Here is a 23,652-nt window from a genome sequence, read left to right as displayed (position 1 = left end):
ACAAAACCGACAGTTCCCTCAAAGCGCATGCGTTCAGCCCTGCCTACCAAAGAAGACTACATATTCCAGAGATGCTTGCGGCAGCTCACGCAAACGTCAGTAGCTCAAAGTGGCGAACGCGTCCAAACCCGAGGAAGTAAACTCCACTGGTGAGGTGGGGGTTGTTTTACGCCTTCCAAAAAACCTAAAGAGTGTCTCAACCCCTTCAGCTTGCTGGTGGGGTCGGGGGTGCCCTTCTTTCAGCAATTCCACCCTTCAATTTGTCTCTGTTTTGTCGTGAAAGGGGCGTGGATTTTCGCGATCCTGTAGCTCACAGTGTTAAGGCTTGGGTCTTGCCCTTCAGACCCTCGGGACGACCCGGCCCTAGCGCAACTATGAACTTGGAGCGGGTGTCCAACGAGGAGAAGTTGAACCTGTGCCGGAAGTACTACCTGGGTAAGGGCCCGTTTCCTAGGATCCTAGGAAAAGAGAGGGGACGGGAATGGGGTCTGGGGGCCTGGATTTTTGGATCTAAGGGATGAAGTGGCTTGGAGTGCAGACTCCTGGGTCTCAGGGAAGGGCCTGTGTCCTGAGAAAGGAGGAGGCTGGCCTCAACTTCTTGGTCCCGAGAGAGAGGAGTTGGGCGCTGTACTCCTGAGCCCTGAGAAAGAGATGGCTGAGGAATCAGATTCCTGGATCCCAGGGAGGATCCCCGATAACTGAATCTCTAATAATAGACATCTCAGTTTGAACTTGGGTATGGGATAGGACCTTCCAAATAATTTCTTTAGGTGGGTGTTCGAAAGGATACTCATTGCCATATGTACTAGTTTGGTTTTTGTTTTTTTCTTTAGGTGGTTTTGCTTTCCTGCCTTTTCTCTGGTTGGTTAACATCTTTTGGTTCTTCAGAGAGGCCTTCCTTGCCCCGGCATTCACAGAGCAGAGCCAAATCAAAGGCTGTGAGTCCAGGGCACAGTTGAAAGAAGGCTATGGGGATTGGGGGAAGAGGAAACGCAGAGCTTTGGTGGGAGGGAAGGATGGAAGTTCCGGTATTCTAGGGCTCTCTGGAAGAGAAGAGAGAGCTGATCTAGTGGTGGCCAGACAGCAGATGGAAACCAACCTTCCCCACTCCTGTTCCCTTTTACAGATGTGTGGCGCTCAGCTGTGGGCTTCCTCTTTTGGGTGATTATACTCACCACTTGGATCACCATCTTCCAGATCTACCGGCCCCGTTGGGGCGCCCTTGGGGACTACCTCTCCTTCACCATACCCCTGGGTACCCCCTGAGAACTTTTGCACAGTCCTGGGACCTGATCATTCTGGATGGGCTCCTCTACTCTGAGCCCACTCTCAGGCCCCTAATACTTGTTCCCATCTCCTGTATTCTCTGTTGACACCGCCCAATAAATGATCCTAATTCTCTATGTTGACTTCCTGGGATCTTTTGGACATTGAAACATAAAAGGATTATTAATATTTAGAAACATTCACTGAATGCTTCCTTTGTCTAGGCTTAGTACTTCACACACTATGTGCGTTTTTTCACTGAATACTATTCATAACCCTCTGAAATAGGAACTGTCCTGTTCTAGAAACCTATTTTACAGATGTGAAACCAAGAAAGGAATAATGCCTCAATTACTAGGGGCTGCTATCTTGTACTAGTAGTAGTATGTGAGTTTGAAAACATTACTTTTCGAGGGGACGGGATCAAAGAAGGAAAAAAACATTGCTTTCCCATTTGGCCTCAATATTCTCATCTGAAGTGTAGACCACAATGCTACTTCCTGGAATTTATCTGGATCAAAGTATGTGTGGTAAATGGAATTATCCCATTTTCTAAAAGAGATGCCTGCTGTAAAAGAAAAAGCTTCCTTTACCGTCCTATTTAAAATTTCAGTCCCCCCATCCTGGTATTCAGACTATATTCTTTCCCCTACTACAATTCATTTTAAATGTTTTACTTGCTTGTTTATCTCCCATCCTCTCTGAAATGTAAACTCTATTAGGGCAAAGATTTTTATTGTTTTCTACACTGCTTGTCCCCAGTGCCTAGAAGAGTGACTCGCACACTAATGAATAATTGCTAAGTGAATGAGGTTGTGCTTAAAAAGATTAATGGGTAGCTGGCACCTAGAGAGTGCTCAGAGGGAACGAAGTTTACCAACAGACTTATCTTCCAATTAAGGGCAGGAGGGCTTCCCACGGTTAAATAAGTCCTGTTAATTCCTAAATACAGTAGATGTTAAAGCTACTAACACTAAAAGTTCCAAAAAGCCTCGCGATGACTTGATGTTTTATCTCCCAACGTGCCTCACGCGCAAGCGCTGTTACTCCGGCTGAGTTTCGGGAACTAGAACTACATTTCCCAGAAAGCGTTCCGGGATGTCGTTGGTTTGTTTCCGGAAACGGGTCCCCCAAAAAGGTGGGATTTGGGACTGGGAGCCGAGGGCGGTAGCTGTCAATTGGTCAAGGTACGAAATCGACTGTTGCATTGACTAATGGAAATAAGGGACTGCCGGGGTGGCCACCAAAGGAGAGCTAGTGGTTGCTGCGGCAGGGATCGCGGCCCGAGGCTGTTCAGGACGGAAGAACTCTCACTTAATGAAACTTATCTTTGACTACTTCCCGTCTGCCTACAGCCAGACCCCAGAACCAAGCCATGTTCCCAGTGAAGGTGAAAGTGGAGAAATCAGGTGAGGACTCCGAGGTCGGGCCTGTCTGGGAGCATGGCACTGATCAGGGTATGGAAATCCCGATAGGCAATATTACACGAAAAGACAGACCGCACGACTTCTCCCTGTAGCCCTTCTGACTATCGGTATATCAGGCATGGTGCGATTCCTGCCACCTACATACACTGAGATTGAATGGTGGTGTCTCAGGCAGTGTGATGCGGTTAAGACGTAGGGAACCCGAGCGTGTAGCGTGTAACTCTGAAAAGGACTTTTTTTCTTGGCTGTGTCGCAGTTTTTCCATTTCCAGCAGTGGTCATGAATCAAGCATTGTCCTGAGTGCCTGAAGTACAGGAAAGTTTGTATTTATCTATCTATCTACTTATATATGTATGTATTTATCTATATATATATATATATATATATATGGGAGGCGGGGAGGCAGAGAGACAGACTTCTGCATGCACCCCGATCGGGATCCACCCCGCAAGCCCTCTATGGAGCGATGCTCTGCCCCTCTGGGGCATTACTCCATTGCTTGCAGGAGCTATTTTAGTGCCTGAGGCGAGGCCATAGAGCCATCCTCAGCGCCTGGGGGCCTATTTGCTCCAACAGTTTGAGCCTTGGTTGCAGGAGGGGGAGGGGGGAAGAAAGAGAGAGAGAGAAAGAGGAAGAGAAGGGGAAGAGGGAGGGGTGGAGAAGCAGATGGTTGCTTCTCCTGTGGGCCCCCATAGGAAATCCAACCCAGGATTTTCATGCGCTGGGCCAATGCTCTACCGCTGAGCTAACCAGCTAGGGCCAAGTTTCTTTTTGTTTTTGTTTTGACAGAGAGAGGGACAAATAGACTGGAGGGAGAGAGATGAGAAGCATCAATTCTTCATTGTGGCATCTTAGTTGTCTGTTGATTGCTTGTTCATTGATTGCTTTCTCATATGTGCTTTGACCTGGGGGCTCCAGCATAGCAAGTGACCCCTTGCTCAAGCCAGTGACCTTGGCCCCAAGCCAGCGACTGTAGGCTTCAAGCCAGGGACCTTTGGGCTCAAACCAGTGACCTTGGGGTCATGTCCAGGATTCCACGCTCCAGCCAGCCACCCCACGCTAAAGCTGGTGAATCGGCACTCAAGCCAGATGAGCGCATGCTCAAGCCAGCAACCTCGGGGCTTTAAACCTGGATCCTCCGCGTCCCAATCTGGTGCTCTATCCACCCTGGTCAGGTGAAGTAAGGTGAGGGAGAGAGCCATGAGAATATATGAGGGAACAATGAATCAGACAAAAATAGTTTTTTGTTTTTTTTTATTTTTTTTTATTTTTTTATTTTTTATTTTTCTGAAGCTGGAAACGGGGACACTCAGACAGTCAGACACTCCAGCATGAGCCCGACCGGGATCCACCTGGCACGCCCACCAGAGGGCGTTGCTCTGCCCACCAGGGGGCGATGCTCTGCCCCTCCGGGGCGTTGCTCTGCTGCTACCAGAGCCACTCTAGTGCCTGGGGCAGAGGCCAAGGAGCCATCCCCAGCGCCCAGGCCATCTTTGCTCCAATGGAGCCTTGGCTGCGGGAGGGGAAGAGAGAGACAGAGAGGAAGGAGAGGGGGAGGGGTGGAGAAGCAGATGGGCGCTTCTCCTGTGTGCCCTGGCCGGGAATCGAACCTGGGACTTCTGCACGCCAGGCCGACGCTCTACCACTGAGCCAACCAGCCAGGGCAAATAACTCACTTTTTTTTTTTTTTTGTATTTTTCTGAAGCTGAAAACGGGGAGAGACAGTCAGACAGACTCCCGCATGCGCCTGACTGGGATCCACCCAGCACGCCCACCAGGGGCCTCGCTCTGTCGCGCCTGGGGCAGAGGCCAAGGAGCCATCCCCAGCGCCCAGGCCATCTTTGCTCCAATGGAGCCTCGGCTGCGGGAGGGGAAGAGAGAGACAGAGAGGAAAGAGAGGGGGAGGGGTGGAGAAGCAGATGGGTGCTTCTCCTGTGTGCCCTGGCTGGGAATCGAACCTGGGACTTCTGCACGCCAGGCCGATGCTCTACCACTGAGCCAACCGGCCAGGGCCAGACAAAAATAGTTTTGAAAAAGCCCTGAAGTGGAAGTCCTGTTTGCCTGTTCAAAGACCAGCACAGAAGCCAATGTGACTGGAACAGAGTGAGTGAGGTAGAGAGTTTGAGGAGATAGGGACAAAGAAGGGAGGAGAAAGGAACAGATTTTGTGGGCCCAGGTTAGAACTTTGGCTTTTGCTATGAGGAAAATGGGGAGCCAAGGGAGGGTTTTGAACTGAGGAGTGAGTTAATAAAGATGCCTCTCAAATGCTGGGGGAAAAAATTGTGAGTGGAAAAAGTGCTAAGGGCCTAACCACAGTGATGGAGCAAGAAGGAGTACATATGATCATGGAGGCCTGTGAACACCAAGCTAAAGAGCTCAGGCTCTGTCCTGGGGACATTTCAGAGTCATGGAGAGTTCTAAGGAAAGATAAGAGTCAGGGTTGGTTTTAGAGATTTTCCTGGTGCCTGACCAGGTGATGGTTCAGTAGATAGAGCAGGGGTCCCCAAACTATGGCCCGCAGGCCGCATGCGGCCCCCTGAGGCCATTTATCCGGCCCCACCGCACTTCCAGAAGGGGCACCTCTTTCATTGGTGGTCAGTGAGAGGAGCACACTGACCATCTCATTACCCAAAAGCAGGCCCATAGTTCCCATTGAAATACTGGTCAGTTTGTTGATTTAAATTTACTTGTTCTTTCTTTATTTATTTAGTTTTTTAAGATTTTATTTATTCATTATAGAGAGGGAAGAGAGAAAGAGAGAGAGAGAGAGAGAGAAGGGGGGAGGAGCAGGAAGCATCAACTCTCATATGTGCCTTGACTAGGCAAGCCCAGGGTTTTGAACAGGCAACCTCAGCGTTTCCAGGTTGACACTTTATCCACTGTGCCACCACAGGTCAGGCTGTTCTTTATTTTAAATATTGTATTTGTTCCCGTTTTGTTTTTTTTACTTTAAAATAAGATATGTGCAGTGTGCATAGGGATTTGTTCATAGTGTTTTTTTATAGTCTGGCCCTCCAATGGTCTGAGGGACAGTGAAATGGCCTCCTGTGTAAAAAGTTTGGGGACCCCTAAGATAGAGTGTCAGACTGGGATGCGGAGGACCCAGGTTCAAAACCCTGAGGTTGCTGCCTTAAGCCCAAGGTACTGGCTTGAGTAAGGGGTCACTCAGTCTGCTGTGGCCTTCTGGTCAGGGTACATGTGAGAAAGCAATCAATGAACAACTAAGGTGATGCAACGAAGAATTGATGCTTCTCATCTCTCTCCGTTCCTGTCTGTTTGTCCCTGTCTATCCCTCTCTCTCTGTCTCTGTCACACACACACAAAAGAAAGATTTCCCTGGCAACCTTGTGGAGTGTGGATTAAAAGGGGAGACTGAGTTTGGGAGCCCAGGGGAAGGAAGGAAAGATAGGGTTGGGATTGGAGAGAGAGAAACTCAGGAGGCCAAGTAGACAGGGGTTGGTCGGTTATGACGGAGGAAGGAAAGAGGTGCCCACGTTGAGGCTCAGGGAGGGACTAGGGGACAGCAGGGCTACCCTTGAGATGGGGGCCCAGGAAAGAGGCTAAGTTTAGAGAAACATTGAGGCCAGTAGGCAGAAGGAGCCTGGGCGATTTTAAGGAGGAGGTGTCCTAGAGTCCATGGAATCCCAAGATCTGAGATTCAGGAGGGGAGGGGGTTAGGGAAAGAGATGTGGGCATGACCCATACCTTGGCTCCTGTCCAAGGCTTATTGCTAGAGTCTCAGCAGCCCTCGACCCACACCCCTACCACCTCTCCTGAGTGATGTCAGGAATCCCTGCACCACCTGGTCTCCTCAGGAAATCCCAGGGCTGGCCAAAGCATATCCCCAAGTGTCCTTCCAAACTCTGAGCACTGGGCCAGACCACCTACAGGTTGGAAGAGGAGAACAAACACCTCACAGGGTGAGAGGAGAATATTTATAACAGCATTACTTCCTTAAATTCGGTGATGAAGGGAAGCAAACAGGCTGACAGGGTCAGGCAGGGCCTGTGACATGCAGGAAGGTGGACCCAGATCTCATTTCCTGTGAAGGGTTGGTGGGAGACTTTCTTATTTTTTAAAAGTGAGAGGAAGAGACAGTGAGACAGACTCCTGCATGCAACCCAACTGTGATCCACCCGGCAACCGCTGTCTAGGGCTGATGCTCGAATCAACAGCTATTTTTAATGCCTGAGGCTGCCACTGGGACCAACGAGCCAACCTTGGACTCAGGGCTAATGCTCAAACCAATCAAGCCACTGGCTGTGGGAGGGGAAGATGGAGAGAAGGGGAAGAGGAAGGTGGAGAGAAGCAGAGGGTTGCTTCTCCTATGTGCCCTGACTGGGAATGGAAGCCACGATGTCCTTATGCCAGGCAGACACTCTATCCACTTAGCCAACCAGCCAGGGCCAAAATGTGTATTGGATGAAATCTCCCAACTAAATATTGTCAGCTCATTCAGATTTAAAATAACACCACTGTCTCTGCCAAACAAAGCATATCTGGGGACTAGATTCTGCACCCAGTTTGAGTCCCTGCCTTATAACTTCAGCTGTGGAGCTAGATGGCCTGCAGCAAATTCTTAGCCCTGCAATTTTTTAGCTGTGTGACTTTGGGCAACTACCTAACATCTTGCCTTAGTTTCATGATCTGTAAAATGGGAATAAAATTCAATGGGTTAATTTGTATGATATGCTTGGAACAATGCTTGGCACACAATAAGCACTCTCTACATGTTACGTTTGCATTCTGCTAAGAGATTTATATATAACATAGGTTTATTTAAACCTCAGAACAGTCCTAGCAGATAGGTGTCATTTAGAGACTCATTTTCAAAATGAGGAAATGGGCTCAGAGGTAAGGTGATTTTCCTTAAATGGGACAGCCCTGGAACCCAGAGCTCTTGCTCATTGCTTCAGTAGTATGCCCACTGCCACTCTCTCAGCACAGCCGGGCCTGGCTGAGGGTTGGTTATGCCTGCCCTTCCCCCACCCGGTGGGCTGTCCACCTGCTTTGGGCGTGGGAGCTGACTCCTGCTTGGTACTCTCGTCCCCAGAGCTGGAGATGGCCAAGGCCCGGAACCAGCTGGATGCTGTTCTGCAATGTCTGCTGGAGAAGAGTCACATGGACAGGTTGGGACCTGGGCCAGCAAAGGGTCAGAGGGTGTTGGGGACCCTGGAAGGTTGGGCTCTCTGGTCCTGGGTGGATTTGGGTGGGACCCCAGAACCTGGCTTAGGGAGGAAGGGGAGCAATGAAGAAGCCATTCATTGCCTTCCCACTCCGGGCCCTTGGGTCCCTGAGCCCACAGTTCTCTTCTGCTACCAGGGAGCATCTGGATGAAGAAGCCAGGAAGACCCCCTCAGACACCCACAACAAGTAAGTTTTGTTGATAGGATCAGTGTCTGAGGGTTTGTGGTGAAGGATTTCACCTATCCAAGCCCTGCCCCATGCTTACTCCACCACTGTCCTAACCATTGTATGTGTACAAAGACTCTGGGGCAGCAGAAGCTGAGGTCTCCTCATAGGTGGCAACCAGAGCCCCTGGGGTGTGGGTGGTACCCAAGGCCTAAGGGGTTAATGGGGTCCATGTGAGCATCTCAGGCTTGATTTCAGTGTTCGTAGTGTTCTCTGGGGAGGTTTGAGCAGGCATTTGTTCAAGGGTCTACCTGCTTACTCCCTGTCTCTCCCCACAGGGATTGCTCCATTGCGGCCAATGGCAAACGGTAAGGTGGCAGGGATCCCAGCCAGGTGTTGAGAGGTAGGTCCCCAGCCCTGTCCTGATGTTCTTCCAACTCACACAGGCCATCCGCCCGTTTTCCCCACCAGCGGAGGAAAAAGAGGAGGGAGATGGATGATGGGCTGGCAGAAGGAGGACCGCAACGATCCAGTGAGTAGGTGGTGGCCCTAGAGGACGGTCACCGTTAGGGAGCCATGTGAGCATGTTCACATATCTCCTGCTCCCACCACCCTAGACACATATGTGATTAAGCTATTTGACCGGAGTGTGGACTTGGCTCAATTCAATGAGAACACACCGCTGTACCCAATCTGCCGGGCCTGGATGCGCAACAGTCCTACCGTGCGGGAGCGCGAGTGCTCACCCAGCTCACCGCTGCGCCCACTGCCTGAGGATGAGGAGGTAGGATGAGGGGTGGGAGTGGGTAGGTGGTCACAAAGTACCCTGCCCCCAAGCTAGTGGGATAGACAGGCAGAGTTTCTGTGTCCCTTAAATGTCTCCTGATCCAGTGAGGCACACAGATATCAACCCTTAGGCTTGGGGTATTGAGCTCTCTAAAGCAGACAGACATGGCTGCCTGGTTTGGGAGAAAGGGGAGACAGGGTTCCCCTGGGCAGATATTTGTGTCCTCCAAGATCAGGATCAGAGCTGGGGGGCTGAAGAAGGGTCCTTAATGTAAACAGGTATAGCCACTGAATCTAAGGAAGCAGATGGGGACCCCCTAGGCTAGGTAGGCATAGATGGAACATTCTGGATTTGTTGGGCAGGGGTGGATGTGGGTCCCTGGGATGGACAAGAAAAGACAGAAATCCCCAGAACAGACAGACCTGAACCCCAAACTGGGTAAGGTCCCCATCCTTTAGACACAACTCCTAAGTACAGGTCCCTGGTGAGACCATCATGTTTATTGTCACTGGGAAAGGCAGGGGGAGTAAAATGTGTACCCCTGGCCCTCTTCTCCGACGCTCTTGGGCCTGGTATGGCTCTTGTGTCCTCAGGGTTCAGAAGTCACCAACAGCAAGAGTCGTGATGTGTATAAGCTGCCTCCTCCCACAGCCCCTGGGCCCCCTGGAGATGCCTGCAGACCCCGAATTCCATCCCCACTGCAGCCTGAGACTCAGGGTACCGCTGGTGATGAGGTGGGTCTGCAAGGCTAGCTTGGGGCTGTGGGACATATGCACATGTTGTGGGGCTTGGGCATGGCCACTCAGCCTGGCCTCTGTCCACAGCCCTCTGAGCCTGAGCCTTTACCCTCCACACTCATCTACCGCAACATGCAGCGCTGGAAACGCATCCGCCAGAGGTGAGCATTCCCAACCTGCTTGCCCTTTCTGTGGCCTCTGCCCCAACGGCTGAGTCCTCCCTCTGTTGCCCCACCCCCACTGCAGGTGGAAGGAGGCATCTCATCGGAACCAGCTTCGTTACTCAGAAAGCATGAAGATCCTACGGGAGATGTATGAGCGACAGTGATGTTCCCCTGCCCTCACTCGCCCCAATAAACATTCCCCTCTTCACACTGGTCTCTGATTGCTCCAGCCCATCCTTCCTCAGCCCAGACATAAAGCAGTTGGCACAGCTCTAGCACATTTATTGGGGGAGTGGGCCTAGGTAGGAGTGAGGGGATGAGGCAGCAGGGAATTCAAGGACGGAGAGAGATTGTGGGGAATCAAAGAAAGTGGCTACTGTGCTGGGACTTGGAGGATAAAGGGGGGGGATCTGGAAGACAGATTGCTTGTGATTAGAAATTGGGAGGTCAAGACAAAGTGACTGGGCAGTCTTGGGTAAAGTTGAAAATAGGGGTTAGGCACCCTGGCCAGTTGGCTCAGTGGTAGAGCATTGGCCTGGCATGCAGGAGTCCCGGGTTTGATTCCCAGCCAGGGCACACAGGAGAAGCGCCCATCTGCTTCTCCCCCCTCCCCCCTCTCCTTCCTCTCTGTCTCTCTCTTCCCCTCCTGCAGCCAAGGCTCCATTGGAGCAAAGTTGGCCCGGGCACTGAGGATGGCTCCGAGGCCTCTGCCTCAGGCGCTAGAATGGCCCTGTTTGCAGCAGAGCGACGCCGCAGATGGGCAGAGAGTTGCCCCTGGTGGGCGTGCCGGGTGGATCCCGGTTGGGCGCATGCGGGAAGTCTGTCTGACTGCCTCCCCTTTTCCAACTTCAGAAAAGTACAAAAAAAAGGGGAAAAAAAAGAAGAAAATAGGGGTTAGGACATTGTGCAGAGGCTGGGAGATGAGTAGGGTATCTGGACATTTCAAGGTTGAGGGTCCTGGTTGGCCTAGAACAGGTGTCAGAAGGTGAGGTTCCAGAAAAGGGGTTCAAGAGTGAAGGTGGGTGGCTGAGGTTTCAGGTCAGAAGATGGGTTGTGGGGACGGTTAGTTGGTGGTGGGGAGTGGAGTGTCCGGGTGGAATGAGGGGAAGACCAGGCCTGGATGGCCTGATTTGAGAAGTCTGTAGAGTCTGGGACAACAGGGGTTGGGGGAGGTAATCTTGACCGGCCTATGATGGGGACAGGGCTGTCTGTACCATAATCTGGAGTCAGAGTGGAGATGTTTTAATAGAGGAGTCAGGAAATAGGGAGTTTTGAGTAGGTTTATATTGCCGAGTAGGATTAGTGGGGATGGAGATCATAGGCTGAGGGGTTGTGCTTGCAGGGTCTGGGAGCTAGGGAGCTGTTGAGGGTTTGAAAACTGGATGGGGTGTGAGAGCAGGAGTGTCAATGGAAGGTCTAGCTTAGAAGGGTCTGGACTGGATCCTAGATTGGGTGGGAGCCGGAGCGGGCGGTCCTAGCGCGCTTGGGCTATCTGGCTGGGTGTGGAGTCAGGTCGGCTTTAAAGTAAGGGGCCTGAGGCGAATTTCAGGATTCAGGCGTGCTCAGACCCCTACTTGGCAGCAGCTGCAGGCGACTGTAGGGCCTGCACCTGTACGGGTGCAGCCTGAATCGACAAGACGCCCTCAGGGGACAAAGCTGACGTCACGGCGGCAGGGTCCACACCAGGCGGCAGACGGTAGCGGCGGTGGAACTCACGAGCCACGAATCCGTGGTCATCCTGGAAGGAGAGAGACTTGAGCGGCCCCACCCTTCCCTATCGCCACCCCCCTCCCTTAGGCCAGAGGATCCTGCCCCGGGTTCTGGCTCTGCTCCCAACCGTCTTCCCTCCCCTCCTTTCTCCACCAGAGAGCTCACTGGGCGCTCCTCATGGCGAGCGTGCACTTCCACATGTTCACCAACCACCTTGACGGCAATTTCCTCAGGTGAGAAGTGCTTCACATCCAGCAGCACCGAGAAATGCCCAGGGTCAGTCGGCACCTACGCACAACCCGATTATTATCTTGGGTCAAAGCTCCCAGGACCCAGCAAGGCCTCTCTCCCCCATTGGTTCTATTGCGGCAACTGTCCCTGGCCTCCGAAACTGGGAGTCCCCCTTCCTACTTATAGCCACCAATGACATCTTCATACCAAATAACTAGTTGTATCCTCTCACCCAGAGTGATGAGGTCCCCTTCCCCTGCTAAGTCAGGGATCTCTGCCCTTACAGAGTGAGGCCCTCCCCCTCCCCCAGTATCAACGACCCCCAAAGTCAATGTGTCGTCTTCCTGGACACTGAGTGCCCAGCTTCTTTCCTTGTAGAGCCCCAAGGCCCTTACTACCACACACAGCTCCCACACCTTCGGTCAGCAAGATGCCTCTTCTCCTGTCTCCACAGAGCCCTGGTTCTAACCTCCCACTGGAGTCATGGGACCACTTGCCCCCTCGGCAGTTACTAGTATTCCTCCCCCACTTTTCAGAGTGGCCAGGCTCCCCTTTTCTCAAGTCAAGAACCCTCCCTCCCCTCTGCCTCTCCATAATACACAGGGTCACCCCATACAGTCTCCATACTCCCTTCCCCAAGAATAACAAGACATCCCCTCCCTGTAGGGGTCACTGGGAGCCCCCATGCCCTTCAGAATGTCTTGGGCTTCTATTTTTACCCCCAGATTCCCTGGGTCAACCAGCCTCCTTCAAAGTTACTAAGATCCCCACCCCACCTCAAAATGACCACCTCACCCTATTAGTTCCCTTAGAACTGAGACCCTCAGATCAATGGGGACCTCCGACCTGTTCAGTAATCCAACCTCTGAGATTCCATACTCGGGGAACTCCGGAAGCCCCTCTAAGTGGACGGGCTCTTAACCCCGCTCAAAGTCAAGAGGACATTCCCTCACCCTCCTCAGGGTGAACGGAACCCCAAGCCTTGGAAGTGGTCGGGTTACAACCCTTCCCCAGGCCTGGCACCTGGGCAGTAGGCAGCGCCACGCTGGGTGCACGCAGATAGTAGGGCGCTAGCGCAGCGGGGCAGAGCGTAGCGAGCTCGGCCTCCAGCAACCCCTCGCCGAATCGCTGGTCGAAGAGACGCCCGGGCGCCGAAAGCCCAGGCAAAGGGGCCGAGGCGCGGCGCAGCCAAGTCGGCTGTACAGGCACCGGGATCTCCATTCTGCTCCTCCTCTGCCGCGGTCCTAGGCTCCGCAGTGCCCCTGCGTGCACCTCAGCTGCTTTATAGTACACCCTGTGTCCGCCCCTCGGCAGGCCGCCCGGGGACACTCGGACCGCGGCCAGACCCGGCCACTAACAGAGCCTTATTTAGAAAGCCAACAATGACTTGGCCATTTATTAAGCTCTTGCTGGATGCCAGAGAGGTATCAAGAGTCTCCAGTTTCCCGAAGGGGAAACTAAGGCTGAAGAGGCGGAGCCTTGAGAGAGTGGGAAGTATCGCGCGGCATTTGGAACCCAGGCCTTGAGAAGCGAAGAGTTCTCAGTCATTTTTTATTCCATTCCCGCCCCGCAAGCAGCTCTGGAGATGACGCAGATGGTAGGCTTAAGAGCAGAATCCTTGGTACAGGGAATGCAGTGGACCAGCCAAACTGTCAGGAGGACACAGACCAGACCCTATTCCCATCTCAGCCCAGCCCCTTCGCAAGCCGGGACTAATTCTGTTCCTCTGACTCAGCCTTGGATGCGCAGGGTAGTGGGGTCTGCCAGGTGTGCAGCGGCCAGGGTAAGTGGGAGAAACAGTCCAGGGTGGGCCACTGGGGGCCCCGGGCCTGGCCCGAAATAGCTCGTTTTGATCCTGCCACCTGGCCCGGAGCCCAGGCCTGGCACTTGGCGCAACCAGCTGCTCCTGCAACGGGACGGAAGTAGTTAGGAGACCGGACAGAAGCAGGACCGGCCTGCAGGTCCACTGATGAAGGGACGTCCGTTAGAGAGGGGATAGTTTCCCTGATTGCCCCTCCAACTGGAAAAACGGTTGTTGGAATGGAGTCTGGACTAGATTTCCGCAGCAAGAGGGGGCGTGACTGGAAGACAAGTCTGCAGGGAAGAGAATGTACTATAGAACCCCTTCCTAACGTCAGGCCCAGTTTTACTTTCTTTTCTTTTCTTTTTTTTCAGTTTAGTTTATTAAAGCTGGGGACAGTGAAACACGTTAGGGCCTAGAACAGAGAAGCAACAGAATAGCCTAGGCAGGGGCTGCTTTGGCTCACTGGGAAGTCAGAGAACCTGCCTTAGAGACAGATTCAGGGGGTTAGCTCGGAAAGAGATACCGCTGCCCACTGTTCCTCTGGTTGCAAGTCTCCAGATGAACTTTCGAGTTCAGGAGCTACAGGCCTGTGGGGCGGAGAACAGAGGGAAGAGGGAAGGGAAAGGTAACGACGAGCTCCCGGGAGGGAGAGTTTACATTCTTTCCATTGGTCAACAGACTTGCCAATTACTGCTGCACGCTATGGTTCTCCAATCAAACACGCTCTCTCAGGCCGACGTTACAGCCAGTTGTGAGAGACAAACTCCCCCCCCCCCCCCCGGTCCCCCTTTGGTCACTTTCAAATCAGTTTAATTTTCCTATCATTGGTTGCCTTGGAGCCTGCTATCTTATCTTACCGCGCGAGCACTGTGGCAGAGTGGAGCGCCGTCTCTATCCGTGAAGAAGAGGAGCAGGCAGAAAAGCTGAGGTAGCTGCGGGATGAACCGCAGGTGAGGCCGATCCCTCTTCCGAGGATTACGGGAGGCCTGGGAAAGGCCAACGGCGAAAGCAAAGCGGCCTAGGGTCTGGGTTGCTGGGGTCGTATGTGTCTCCGTCTCAACCGCATGGAACTACAACTCCCAAGCTGTTCCACAGCCTTTGGCTGCTCCAGCTTTGGACTTCACCATCTCGGAGGTCCCATAGCGTCTTAACATTCTTCTTTCTTAGTGGCCTCAAGGGCTTCTTCTTCTTCTTTTTCTCCTAAAAGTGTGCAGAGACATCTTGAGAATTAAGTTCATAATTTTGAAATTGCCTCCAGACTTCTAATGGTGGTGTTTTTTGATCTTTTTGCCTTAGCATACCCCAGTGACTGATGGGGATTGTAGTCCACCTACCCTTTTCTCCTTAGACAGTGTCCCACGGACTTATGGGAAATGTACGGTGATTGGATTTTAGTCGTGGTTCTTAACCGGAGCTCCATTTCAAAATCCCCTGGGACTCTGCAAAAAGGATACAGATGCCTAGCTCCCTGTTCTAGATAATTATAATTCTTTTGGCCTATGGTGAGGACCACGCATGCGTACTTTTTAAAGAGACTACCTAGACTTGATCCAGTGTTGAAAATTACCATTTAGCAGTTTCTGGGTTCTTCTTTTTTATTTTTCCTTTTTCTTTTTAAAGTGAGAGGAGGGACGATAGACTCCCGCATGCCTCTCCGACTGGGATGCACCCGGCAACATCGTCTAGGGCCCATGCTCGAATGAACCGAGCTATCCTCAGCACAGGAGGCTGACACTGCGACCAACCAAGCCAGCCGCTGGCTGAGAGAGGGAAAGAGAGAGAAAAGGTGGAGAGGGAGGGAGAGAGAAGCAGATGGTCGCCTATCATGTGTGCTTTGGCCAGGGATTTAACCCAGGATGTCTGCACAGTAGGCAGACACTCTATCCACTGAGCAAACCGGCCAGGGCCAAAAATAATTTTATTGATTGATTGATTGATTTTAGAGAGAAAGGAAAGAAGAGAGACAGTCATCAATTTGTTGGTCCACTTATTTATGGATTCATTGGTTGATTTTGAAATGTGTGTGCTGCTAGGAATCAAACCTGTCATTCTGACTTGACCTATGGCGGCACAGTGGATAAAATGTCCACCTGGAACACTGAGGTTGCTGGTTCCAAACCCCAGACTTGCCTAGTCAAGGCATATATGGGAGTTGATGCTTCCTGCTCCTCCCCCCCCCTCTTTCCCTCCCTCTCCTCCTCTAAAAAAATGAATACATAAAGTCTTTAAAATTAAAATTTTTTGAAAAACAAAAACAACAACAATAAACCTGCCATGCTGGCTTATCAGGATGATGCTCTAGCCAACTTAGCTACCCGGCCAGGGCCCCTGGTTCTTCTCTTTTGAGAGAGCTGTAAGGGCTGGTGGAAATTGTGCCTCCAGTATCATTATCTGGAATATACAGTGGGACTTCATGGGAATTATAGTCCATCTCTAACAGGAATCCATGAGTATTGTAGTCTGTTATGCCCTCCTCTTCTGTTCTCCCACCATCATGCTCCCACTGTCATGCTCCAGGCTGCAGTGGCCATGCTCTGCTTACCAGCCCCTCTCTCCCTTTGCAGCATGCCAGGTTTCTCCACCCAAAGCAGCATCTTTGAGGATGCCCCTCTGGGTCAAAGCTACTACTGGCCATCCTGAAGCCAGACCTGGCACCCAGGGTGAGGATACCCCAACTGAGAATGAACAAGGGAGTGACGACTAGAGGGAAGGAAGACCTATGGTAAGAGATGCGGGTGAGAGATTAAGAGATGGTCCCTCTCCCCTCTCCATGCCCTGCCCTTACCACCATCACACTTCATTTATTCTGAGTTGTTAGTATTGTGAGATGTTTTCCTCCCCTCTAACTAAGGCTCTTTGTGTGTCTTTGTTTTTCTACAGGGATGTTCCCAGGCCTCACTTTTTTTTCCCCATCTCCATTATCTTAGACCCTGAGCCCATCCAGGTCCCAGAGGTCCAGGATCCCAGAAACTCCCAAGGCTCTGACCATGGGTCTCAATTCCCCTGAGCTGTTTGAGAAGTCTTGGCCATCCAGCTCAGGGACCCCTTCCCCACCCAGCACCACTGAGGAACAGTTGGATGCCTCCCCATCACCCACCCTGACTGACAGTGGTGAATCAGTGGTGGCCAAGTAAGTACCATCAGTTCTAAGGGCAAGAAAGATTGGGGGTCGGGGCAGGCACCCCATATTAATTACCACAACCAGTGCTGTTTATGGAGCACTTTCAGGACCACACTTCATGTGTGTTAAGAATTCTGGAGCTAGGTTGCCTGGGTTCAAATCCCAGGTATGTCACTTACTCTGTATGATCTTGGCCTCCGTTTCTTTGTCTGTAAATTGGGGGTATGAATAGCATATCCCCTAGGGCTATTTAAGTTTTCGGTGAGTTACTTACTGCCCATAAAGCTTTTGTAAATATGCCTGTCACATAGTGAGCACTTGGATTTATAGGACGCAAGTTCAAATGCTGTAACAAAGAGTCCCAAATTAATTGTGGCTTAAAAAGATAACATTTATTTCTCTCTCATCTAACAGTCCAGGCAGAAGCATCCAGGGTTGATGTGGCAACCCCTAGTTGAGGTGTCAGAGACAGTTTCCTTCTATCTTGTTGTCCTCCTATCCCTCGGCTGTTGCCCTTTTTTTCATGGACCATAATGGCTCCCAACAACATCCATTTTTCAGAAGCACATCTCTTTATACCCTGTTAGTCAAGAACCTAGTTACATGGCCATAGAGTTACAAGGGCACCGTAAATGTATCTATAGAAGAGTGGCTATGAGCCTCATACTAGTCTTACATAATATTGCATTACTCTATAGAAAAGAGAATGGATATTGAGGGACAACAACCAGGTGCTGCCGTGGTGCTCAATAAACATTGGTTATTGTGATTATTATTGTTGTTATTATTTGGCTCTCCTTACCCCATCTACCTCCTATTCCCTGATGCCCACAGGTTCATAAACCGATTCCGCCAGGCTCAGCCTACAAGCAGAGAGGAACGCCAGCTCTCGGGCCCATCCCCAGTTGACTTCTGGTGGTTGCAGCGTGACTCTGCAGACCCTAGCAGTCAGCCTGAAACAGGTACCTGCTTTTAGTCCCTTCCACTCCTGGCCCCAAACCTTCATTGTTCAATGCTCCCAGCAGCCACTCCTGGCCCTCCAAAATCAATTGGGCCTTCTCAGCAGGAGCCAGTAAACCAGAAGGAAGACTCAACACAGCACTCCCAACTCTTACCAAGGTGGCCAGTGCATCACGGGCTAAGGCTGTGGCCCCCCTTCAGGAAATAAAGCAGGTGACATCCCCATCCTTCTCTTATGTACCTGTACTGACAGCACGAGTCCTGGGCTAGAATTAGAGCCAATCCTCAATTCAGGAAAGCTTAAAAAAAAAGGAGCATTTGTTTGCTAATGCAATAAAAAATATTCAACAAAAGTTGATACTTTTAGGCAGAGCTGGATCCAGGTGTTTGAACACTACTGGGAAGAACTTGACTGTCTTTTGGGACTCAGTCTCAGGCAAGCTTTCACCTCAAAGCAGGTAGGATGGCTCCAGCTAGAAGCTAGGCTTCTAACTTAGTTAATCCACAGGAAAGAAGAGGTTTTTCTAATAGCTTCATCCAAAGCCCCAGGGCTTACTCTTATTCCTTCACAATCACTAGGAATGAGGGGACAGAACATAGTGATTAGCCAGAACTGGTCAGAAAGGTAGGGTCAACCCTTCTCCAACACTGACTGCATTGAGTGTGGACCCACAAAGGAAAACGAAGTCGCTCTTCCCTGAGGAGGAGGAGGAGCAGATTCTAAGCCAGCATGTGAGGGTATCAGGTGGAGTACAAATGTGTACTCCAGGCCCTCTATCTGGGGTCCTTTTGTGAGCAGCGTTTGGGGTGGGGGCTGGCCTCTGACCATTTCACCTCACAGAGTTTCAATACATGGAACTCATCCCTGCTGGATCTGGAGGTGCTGAGCCTGCAAAGCAGAGCTGCCAGGCTGTTGAGACACAGGTACTTCCCCCATTTCATCACCATCCCCAGTCCAGCTCCAGGTCTGGCCCACTGCCTCTGAGACCCCTGTTGCCTCACTTCTGTCTTCTTCCGACAGCAAGGCCTCCATCTCCTCCTCCTCCCACCACCCCAGCGATGCCAGCAATTCCTCATTCCCCATCAGCTCTGACGGCCTTCCTCCCTCCTCCATGACCCTTACCCCTGACTCCAGCAAGGGCTCGGACCCCAAGGCAAATGGTGAGTTCTGGAGAGCAAAGATTAAAGGCAGTCGGTGAGAATCCCAGCTCTGCCACTAATAAGCTATGTGACCTTGGGCCTCTCTGGGCCTTCCTTTTTTCCCCAACTTTAAAACACAGATAATAATTTTACTCCTCTGCTATGGGTGTTGTGAAGATTAAGTGAGTTGGTGAATATATATAGAGTACTTAGCATCTCTCTGTTAATATACTGCTCACAAAAATTAGGGGATAGTTCAAAATGAGTATGAAGCGATAAAAAAAGAAGCATTTGATTTTTTATTAAATAAGAACATTAGAAAAGCAAACGACAAGTCAAAGAAAGTTGTTCGATTATGCAAATGAGATCAAAACCAACTTTTATTTTATTGGTGAAAATGCACTATACAAAAGGCTGAAAGTTTGTAAGCAACACTCTGTGGCAGATGCAAAACTGTCTGACACAATTTGAGCTTGCTATACTAACAAAGTCTAACCTATTCGGGTACTCTCTCCTCTATGAGACAAACCTTTATATAGACTTAGACAATGTTCCAGCAGAAAAAAAAAAAAAGGCTGAAAGTACTGGAGTATCTGCCCGTTCCCTGATCCCCTAATTTTTGTGAGCGGTGTAGTAGCTATCAGTAGTATGACAGGTTCTCTCTCTGTATCCTGTCTGCCTCGCTGACCACAAAGTTCCAGAATCCGAGGACTTTTTGCAAATTTGGCACCATATCTGATTTGACAGGGAAGTCTGGCCTCAACAATATGAAAGATATTTATAGTATCTCTCTCATTTAGGGTGATTTCATACTCTTTGCCATGGATATATTACATTGAATCATATGAAATTTTTGCCCTTGTAAATAAAAAAATGATTGAATATTGGCAACTGGATATTATTCAACCAAATCCCAATGTGTTTAAGTCTGGTGTACTGCACCAGACCCCTGTCTACACTGGACACACCATTCAACTTTGCTAAAACATGCAAACTGTTGAACTCTCAACTTTCTGTCCTGAAGATTTCAGAGATGAGATTAAGGACCTGAGTTACTATTACTGCTGTCATTGTTGTTACTTTCATTCTGTGCCCAGGTCCTGGGATGTGGAGCATAGGACAGGTGCTCTGTATATCTAATGATACTCCCATGGGTGGGGACAAGCAAGCACAAGTAAACAGAGAGGTATTTGTGCATGTTGTGTGATCCTGCTCAAGCACGCACCTGCCTGATTCTTCCCTCCGTCTAAGCTTCACCTTTTATTCACTTTTCCTTTCTGAGCCTTATTTTCTTATCTGTAAAATTAGGATAAAACTAGTACTTACTTCATGAGTTTTTTTTGCAGATTACATTTATTCATTCATCTAACAAACATTAAATTACTACTGTGTATGAAGCCCTGTAAGCAGGATTAGAGATTCCACAGCGAACCAGCCATACATAGTCTTTTTTTTTTTTTTTTGTATTTTTCTGAAGTGAGAAGCAGGGAGGCAGAGACAGACTCCTGCATGCACCTGACGGGGATCCACCCGGAAAGCCCACTAGGGGGCGATGTTCTGTAGCAACCAGAGCTATTCCAGCGCCTGAGGTGGAGGCCATGGAGCCATCCTCAGCACCCGGGCCAACTTTGCTCCAATGGAGCCTTGGCTGTGGGACGGGAAGAGAGAGAGAGAGAGAGAAAGGAGAAGAGGGGGAAGGGTGGAAAAGCAAATGGACGGCCCTGGCCGGTTGGCTCAGTGGTGGAGTGTCGGCCTGGCATGCAGGAATCCCGGGTTCGATTCCCGGCCAGGGCACACAGGAGAAGCGCCTATCTGCTTCTCCACCCCTCCTCCTCTCCTTCTTCTATGTCTCTCTCTTCCCCTCCTGCAGCCAAGGCTCCATTGGAGCAAGGATGACCCAGGCGCTGAGGATGGCTCTGTGGCTTCTGCCTCGGGTGCTAGAATGGCCCTGGTCGCAACAGAGCAACGCCCCAGATGGGCGGAACATCACCCCCTGGTGGGCATGCCGGGTGGATCCCAGTCGGGCTCATGCAGGAGTCTGTCTGACTGCCTCCCCGTTTCCAACTTCAGAAAAATACCTAAATAAATAAATAAATAAATAAATAAATAAATAAATAAGAAAAGCAAATAGACACTTCTCCTGTGTGCCCTGACCAGGAATCAAACCTGGGACATCCACATGTGGGGCTAACACTCTACCACTGAGCCAACCAGCCAGGGTCTACATAGTCTTAATCTTGAGGTCCTCACAGCATAGTGAGTATAGCTCAGAGAGTAGCTACATAACCCTACAAACATGTGAAATGTAAGCAGAAATGAGGGCATTGCAGGAGAGGATTGGGATGCTGGGAAATCAGAGAAGGCCTTCCCAGAAGAGATGATATCTCAGTGGAGACCTGAATGATGAAGGTGGGAACAAGAGTCTTCTTGCATGTACAGAGGACTTGAGGTGGAAGGGAGCATGGTACAGACAATAAACTAGAAAGGCAAGAGCCAGAGCTGAGAGTAGTGGGAGGAGGGAGAGATCGGCAGGGCTCAGATTACATTGGGCCATGTAGATTTGGGGAGGCATTTGTTCATTTCTTAGTACTGGGGAGCCATGGGAGTGTTCTAAGCAGGGAGGGTACATGATCTTTGAGTGTTAACAAACTCCCCTGTCTGTAATTGATACCCAGTGAGAGATGTTGGTAGTGTGGCTTGGGTGAGCCTCCTGAGCAGAGTGGAGGGAAGTGGCCGGGTTTGGAAGTAGCGTCACAGGATTCTCTCCACACATCTGTTTGGAAGATATAGAGGGAAGGGGAGGAGAGAGTGGTCTGAGATGATACCCACCCCCTCTGTGCAGCATCAGATGGAAGGGCTTCTGAGAGACAGTGGTAGCCCTACTGATCAGCACTGTTGAAATAATGCTCTGGGTGGTGGGAATGATGACCTTTTGCCACCATGGACTGAGGACACCATGGCCCTGCCCTGAGTCACTGTTATATTGAGCCAGAACAGTGCTGGGCTCATAGTAAGTGCTCAATAAACATTTGTTAATGAAGGAAGAATTGAATGATGACAGGTTGAGAAATCCATGAGTCCTCTTCTCTCTGACTGCCCCTTCCCGCCCCCACTTCCCCCTTCCGGAGAGGAGTTGGGACATTATGTGGAGAGCCTGTCTGAATAACCTTCTGTATAGTCAGGTTGTGCACAGGCTGTCGGGTTGGTTGCTCATCCCCCCAGCCTCTCCTGTCTTAACCTTCTTCCCCCTACTCCACAGCAATTCCAGCACCACCCCCCATCCCTGCTCCAGCCCTGGTCTCCTCCCAGACACCCCTGCGGCCAGAGGATGACATTCTGTACCAGTGGCGGCAGCGGCGGAAACTTGAACAGGCTCAAGGAGGTCAGGGTGACGGAACCTGGGTGATGCCAGAGAACTCTGCCCTCACCACTCCGGTGAGATGGGGAGGAGGCGCCTGAGGGGCTGAGGGGGATCCTTAGGGAAGTTGGAGGAAGGGGAAGCCTGAGTGGGGCTGAGGACACTACCCTTTATCTCCGTCTTAGGTCCCTGTACCCATCTGTCTGCAGACCTCGCCTGTCCCTGCAGAGACCCGTGGTTCCCTGAGAACACAGCCTAATTGTATTTCAATTTGGGGCAATGTGGCTGGGCCTGGTCCCCGGGAAGCTTTCTTTGTGGAGAGGCCTCCTAATCCTCCAGCGTTCTCTCCACACATCTTTTGGGGCCCCAGCCCCCATGGGTTTTTCTGGACCCCACAAACAGGTGCTGGTCCCTGGGTGCCTGTCGGGGAAAGGCCCTCGCAACCCTGGGCCTCTACTTCTGCGCCTCCTAACCTGCCCCAGGGCCCGCCCACCCCTACACTATGCAGCCCTCCCAAGCCCAAGAAGCAGGACCGGAAACTTCAGAGGAGTAGAGCCCCATGCCCAGAGCCTGCTGGGCGAGTCTCTGTGGCTGACCAGGGGCCTGGCCCGCAGCTCCGAGGTCCTCTGGGCCAGGTAGTGAATGCTCGGCTCTTCCCGGACAGCTTGGAGAACACGCCCCCCTGCCTCAAGAGCCTGCCACCTCCCGTGGCTGAATCTACAAAAATAAAGTCCAAATACCCCCACACCAAGGTTTCGCCCCCTTGCTCAGAAGTCATGCCCTCTTCATCTGATTCACGGTTTCCACAGGCCGAGACCCCACCAGGTCAGTCAAAGGCTAAGGATCTGAATGCCAAGGTTACGCCCCCTGCAGCTGGGTCGGAGTTTTGTAAGGAAGTCAGGCATCCTCAACCCAGTGCCCTGCCCCCTCCAGCTGAGGAGGCTTCCACAAGCATCAAGGGCCGGCCCACTCTGTTCACGGAGGGGTCTCTGGAGGCCATGGTCAGGTCCTCTCCCGCTGCTGACCAGGCCTCCCCAGAGGACCTGCTCTCCCAGGCTGCTGGACTCCTACAGGATGCTGAAGGTGAGCTGATGCAGTGGCTGCTGGGATCCAGACGGTGGTCCAGCACGCCGAGTCCAGCCCCCTGGAATGTGCTCCTTTTCCCTCAGACTCTGACAGTAGTGAGTTCCAAGAGGACCCTGTACTGAAGGTGCTAAGGGCTCAGAGAGCGGAGCTGCTACGGCAGAAAAGGTGACTTATCTCCAGCATTTATAACACCGGGCCTGTGAATCTTCTGAGACCCCCACGAGTGCCCACCTTCTTGAATCCCTTTCCTAGAGGCATCTACTTCCCCAGACCCCAAACCTGAGCATGTACCTCAGCCTCTACCACCTGGTTTTTTTCCAGGAAAGTGGATGCCCAATTATCCCTTCTGCTGGACCACACTGAAGATCTGGGATCTTGGTCTCCACCAGCCAGGTCGTCCCCCAGGTCCCCAAGGATATGGCTGAGGAGGGAAGGAGCCTCACCTGAGACCAGAAGACTTTGAATTGTACAAATCCTGTTTTTCCCAATAAAATGTTTTTCTCAGGTTA

At 51.3% G+C, this 23,652-nt stretch overlaps 4 protein-coding genes and 1 non-coding gene across 12 annotated transcripts; 4 read left to right on the top strand and 1 right to left on the bottom strand.

Moving 5' to 3' along the window:
• Nucleotides 1-14: 14 nt before the first annotated feature.
• PSENEN (presenilin enhancer, gamma-secretase subunit) lies at nt 15-1,401 on the top strand. 2 transcript variants are annotated; one of them, XM_066348881.1, is made up of 4 exons: nt 15-149; nt 344-435; nt 834-938; nt 1,127-1,401. In XM_066348881.1, exons 2-4 carry the CDS (start codon nt 375-377, stop codon nt 1,264-1,266), a joined length of 306 nt encoding a protein of 101 aa, XP_066204978.1. In that variant the 5' UTR covers nt 15-149; nt 344-374; the 3' UTR covers nt 1,267-1,401. The 2 variants fall into 2 exon arrangements, with proteins under 2 accessions (XP_066204978.1, XP_066204977.1); XM_066348880.1 differs by having other exon boundaries at nt 19-149; nt 284-435.
• Nucleotides 1,402-2,406: 1,005 nt separating this feature from the next.
• Nucleotides 2,407-10,621, top strand: LIN37 (lin-37 DREAM MuvB core complex component). Of its 2 annotated transcripts, XM_066349693.1 has the most exons (10): nt 2,407-2,453; nt 2,622-2,675; nt 7,747-7,822; nt 8,016-8,066; nt 8,384-8,413; nt 8,492-8,577; nt 8,663-8,829; nt 9,426-9,566; nt 9,657-9,730; nt 9,816-10,621. In XM_066349693.1, exons 2-10 carry the CDS (start codon nt 2,642-2,644, stop codon nt 9,895-9,897), a joined length of 741 nt encoding a protein of 246 aa, XP_066205790.1. In that variant the 5' UTR covers nt 2,407-2,453; nt 2,622-2,641; the 3' UTR covers nt 9,898-10,621. The 2 variants fall into 2 exon arrangements, with proteins under 2 accessions (XP_066205790.1, XP_066205789.1); XM_066349692.1 differs by lacking the exon at nt 2,407-2,453 and having other exon boundaries at nt 2,491-2,675.
• On the bottom strand, nt 9,999-12,981 carry HSPB6 (heat shock protein family B (small) member 6). The gene is made up of 3 exons (XM_066349694.1): nt 12,698-12,981; nt 11,609-11,731; nt 9,999-11,471 (listed from the first exon to the last, which is right to left on the bottom strand). The coding sequence occupies exons 1-3, from the start codon at nt 12,893-12,895 to the stop codon at nt 11,304-11,306; spliced, it is 489 nt and encodes a 162-aa protein (XP_066205791.1). The 5' UTR covers nt 12,896-12,981; the 3' UTR covers nt 9,999-11,303.
• Nucleotides 12,982-16,060: 3,079 nt separating this feature from the next.
• On the top strand, nt 16,061-23,652 carry PROSER3 (proline and serine rich 3). Of its 6 annotated transcripts, XM_066349689.1 has the most exons (11): nt 16,061-16,200; nt 16,406-16,608; nt 17,434-17,561; nt 17,663-17,772; nt 18,401-18,483; nt 18,581-18,720; nt 21,959-22,134; nt 22,243-22,882; nt 22,991-23,140; nt 23,227-23,308; nt 23,465-23,652. In XM_066349689.1, the coding sequence occupies exons 1-11, from the start codon at nt 16,198-16,200 to the stop codon at nt 23,604-23,606; spliced, it is 1,857 nt and encodes a 618-aa protein (XP_066205786.1). In that variant the 5' UTR covers nt 16,061-16,197; the 3' UTR covers nt 23,607-23,652. The 6 variants fall into 6 exon arrangements, with proteins under 6 accessions (XP_066205786.1, XP_066205784.1, XP_066205783.1 ...); XM_066349687.1 differs by having other exon boundaries at nt 17,666-17,772; nt 22,243-23,140; XM_066349686.1 differs by having other exon boundaries at nt 22,243-23,140.
• Nucleotides 19,126-19,249, top strand: LOC136381645 (small nucleolar RNA SNORA28). Its single transcript, XR_010747130.1, has one exon. It is a non-coding gene; the product is annotated as a small nucleolar RNA SNORA28 (small nucleolar RNA).

The sequence above is a fragment of the Saccopteryx leptura genome, chromosome 9 (genome assembly GCF_036850995.1).
Source record: "Saccopteryx leptura isolate mSacLep1 chromosome 9, mSacLep1_pri_phased_curated, whole genome shotgun sequence".
NCBI lineage: Eukaryota > Metazoa > Chordata > Mammalia > Chiroptera > Emballonuridae > Saccopteryx > Saccopteryx leptura.
This window is presented reverse-complemented; position numbering and strand designations above follow the sequence as displayed.

Excerpts from the sequence above, each read along its gene's own strand:
- LIN37 (XM_066349693.1), top strand. The coding sequence starts at position 2,642 with ATGTTCCCAGTGAAGGTGAAAGTGGAGAAATCAG. Across the intron at positions 8,067-8,383 it reads CCCTCAGACACCCACAACAA|GGATTGCTCCATTGCGGCCA; the intron begins GTAAGTTTTGTT and ends CTCTCCCCACAG. Across the intron at positions 9,567-9,656 it reads AGGGTACCGCTGGTGATGAG|CCCTCTGAGCCTGAGCCTTT; the intron begins GTGGGTCTGCAA and ends CTCTGTCCACAG.
- PROSER3 (XM_066349686.1), top strand. Across the intron at positions 17,562-17,662 it reads TAGCAGTCAGCCTGAAACAG|CAGGAGCCAGTAAACCAGAA; the intron begins GTACCTGCTTTT and ends GGGCCTTCTCAG. Across the intron at positions 23,309-23,464 it reads GAGCTGCTACGGCAGAAAAG|GAAAGTGGATGCCCAATTAT; the intron begins GTGACTTATCTC and ends GTTTTTTTCCAG.
- HSPB6 (XM_066349694.1), bottom strand. The coding sequence starts at position 12,895 with ATGGAGATCCCGGTGCCTGTACAGCCGACTTGGCTGCGCCGCGCCTCG. Across the intron at positions 11,732-12,697 it reads TGGCGCTGCCTACTGCCCAG|GTGCCGACTGACCCTGGGCA; the intron begins GTGCCAGGCCTG and ends GGTTGTGCGTAG. Across the intron at positions 11,472-11,608 it reads CTCGCCATGAGGAGCGCCCA|GATGACCACGGATTCGTGGC; the intron begins GTGAGCTCTCTG and ends CTCTCCTTCCAG.
- PSENEN (XM_066348880.1), top strand. The coding sequence starts at position 28 with ATGCGTTCAGCCCTGCCTACCAAAGAAGACTACATATTCCAGAGATGC. Across the intron at positions 150-283 it reads CGAGGAAGTAAACTCCACTG|GGGCGTGGATTTTCGCGATC; the intron begins GTGAGGTGGGGG and ends TTGTCGTGAAAG. Across the intron at positions 436-833 it reads GTGCCGGAAGTACTACCTGG|GTGGTTTTGCTTTCCTGCCT; the intron begins GTAAGGGCCCGT and ends TTTTTTCTTTAG.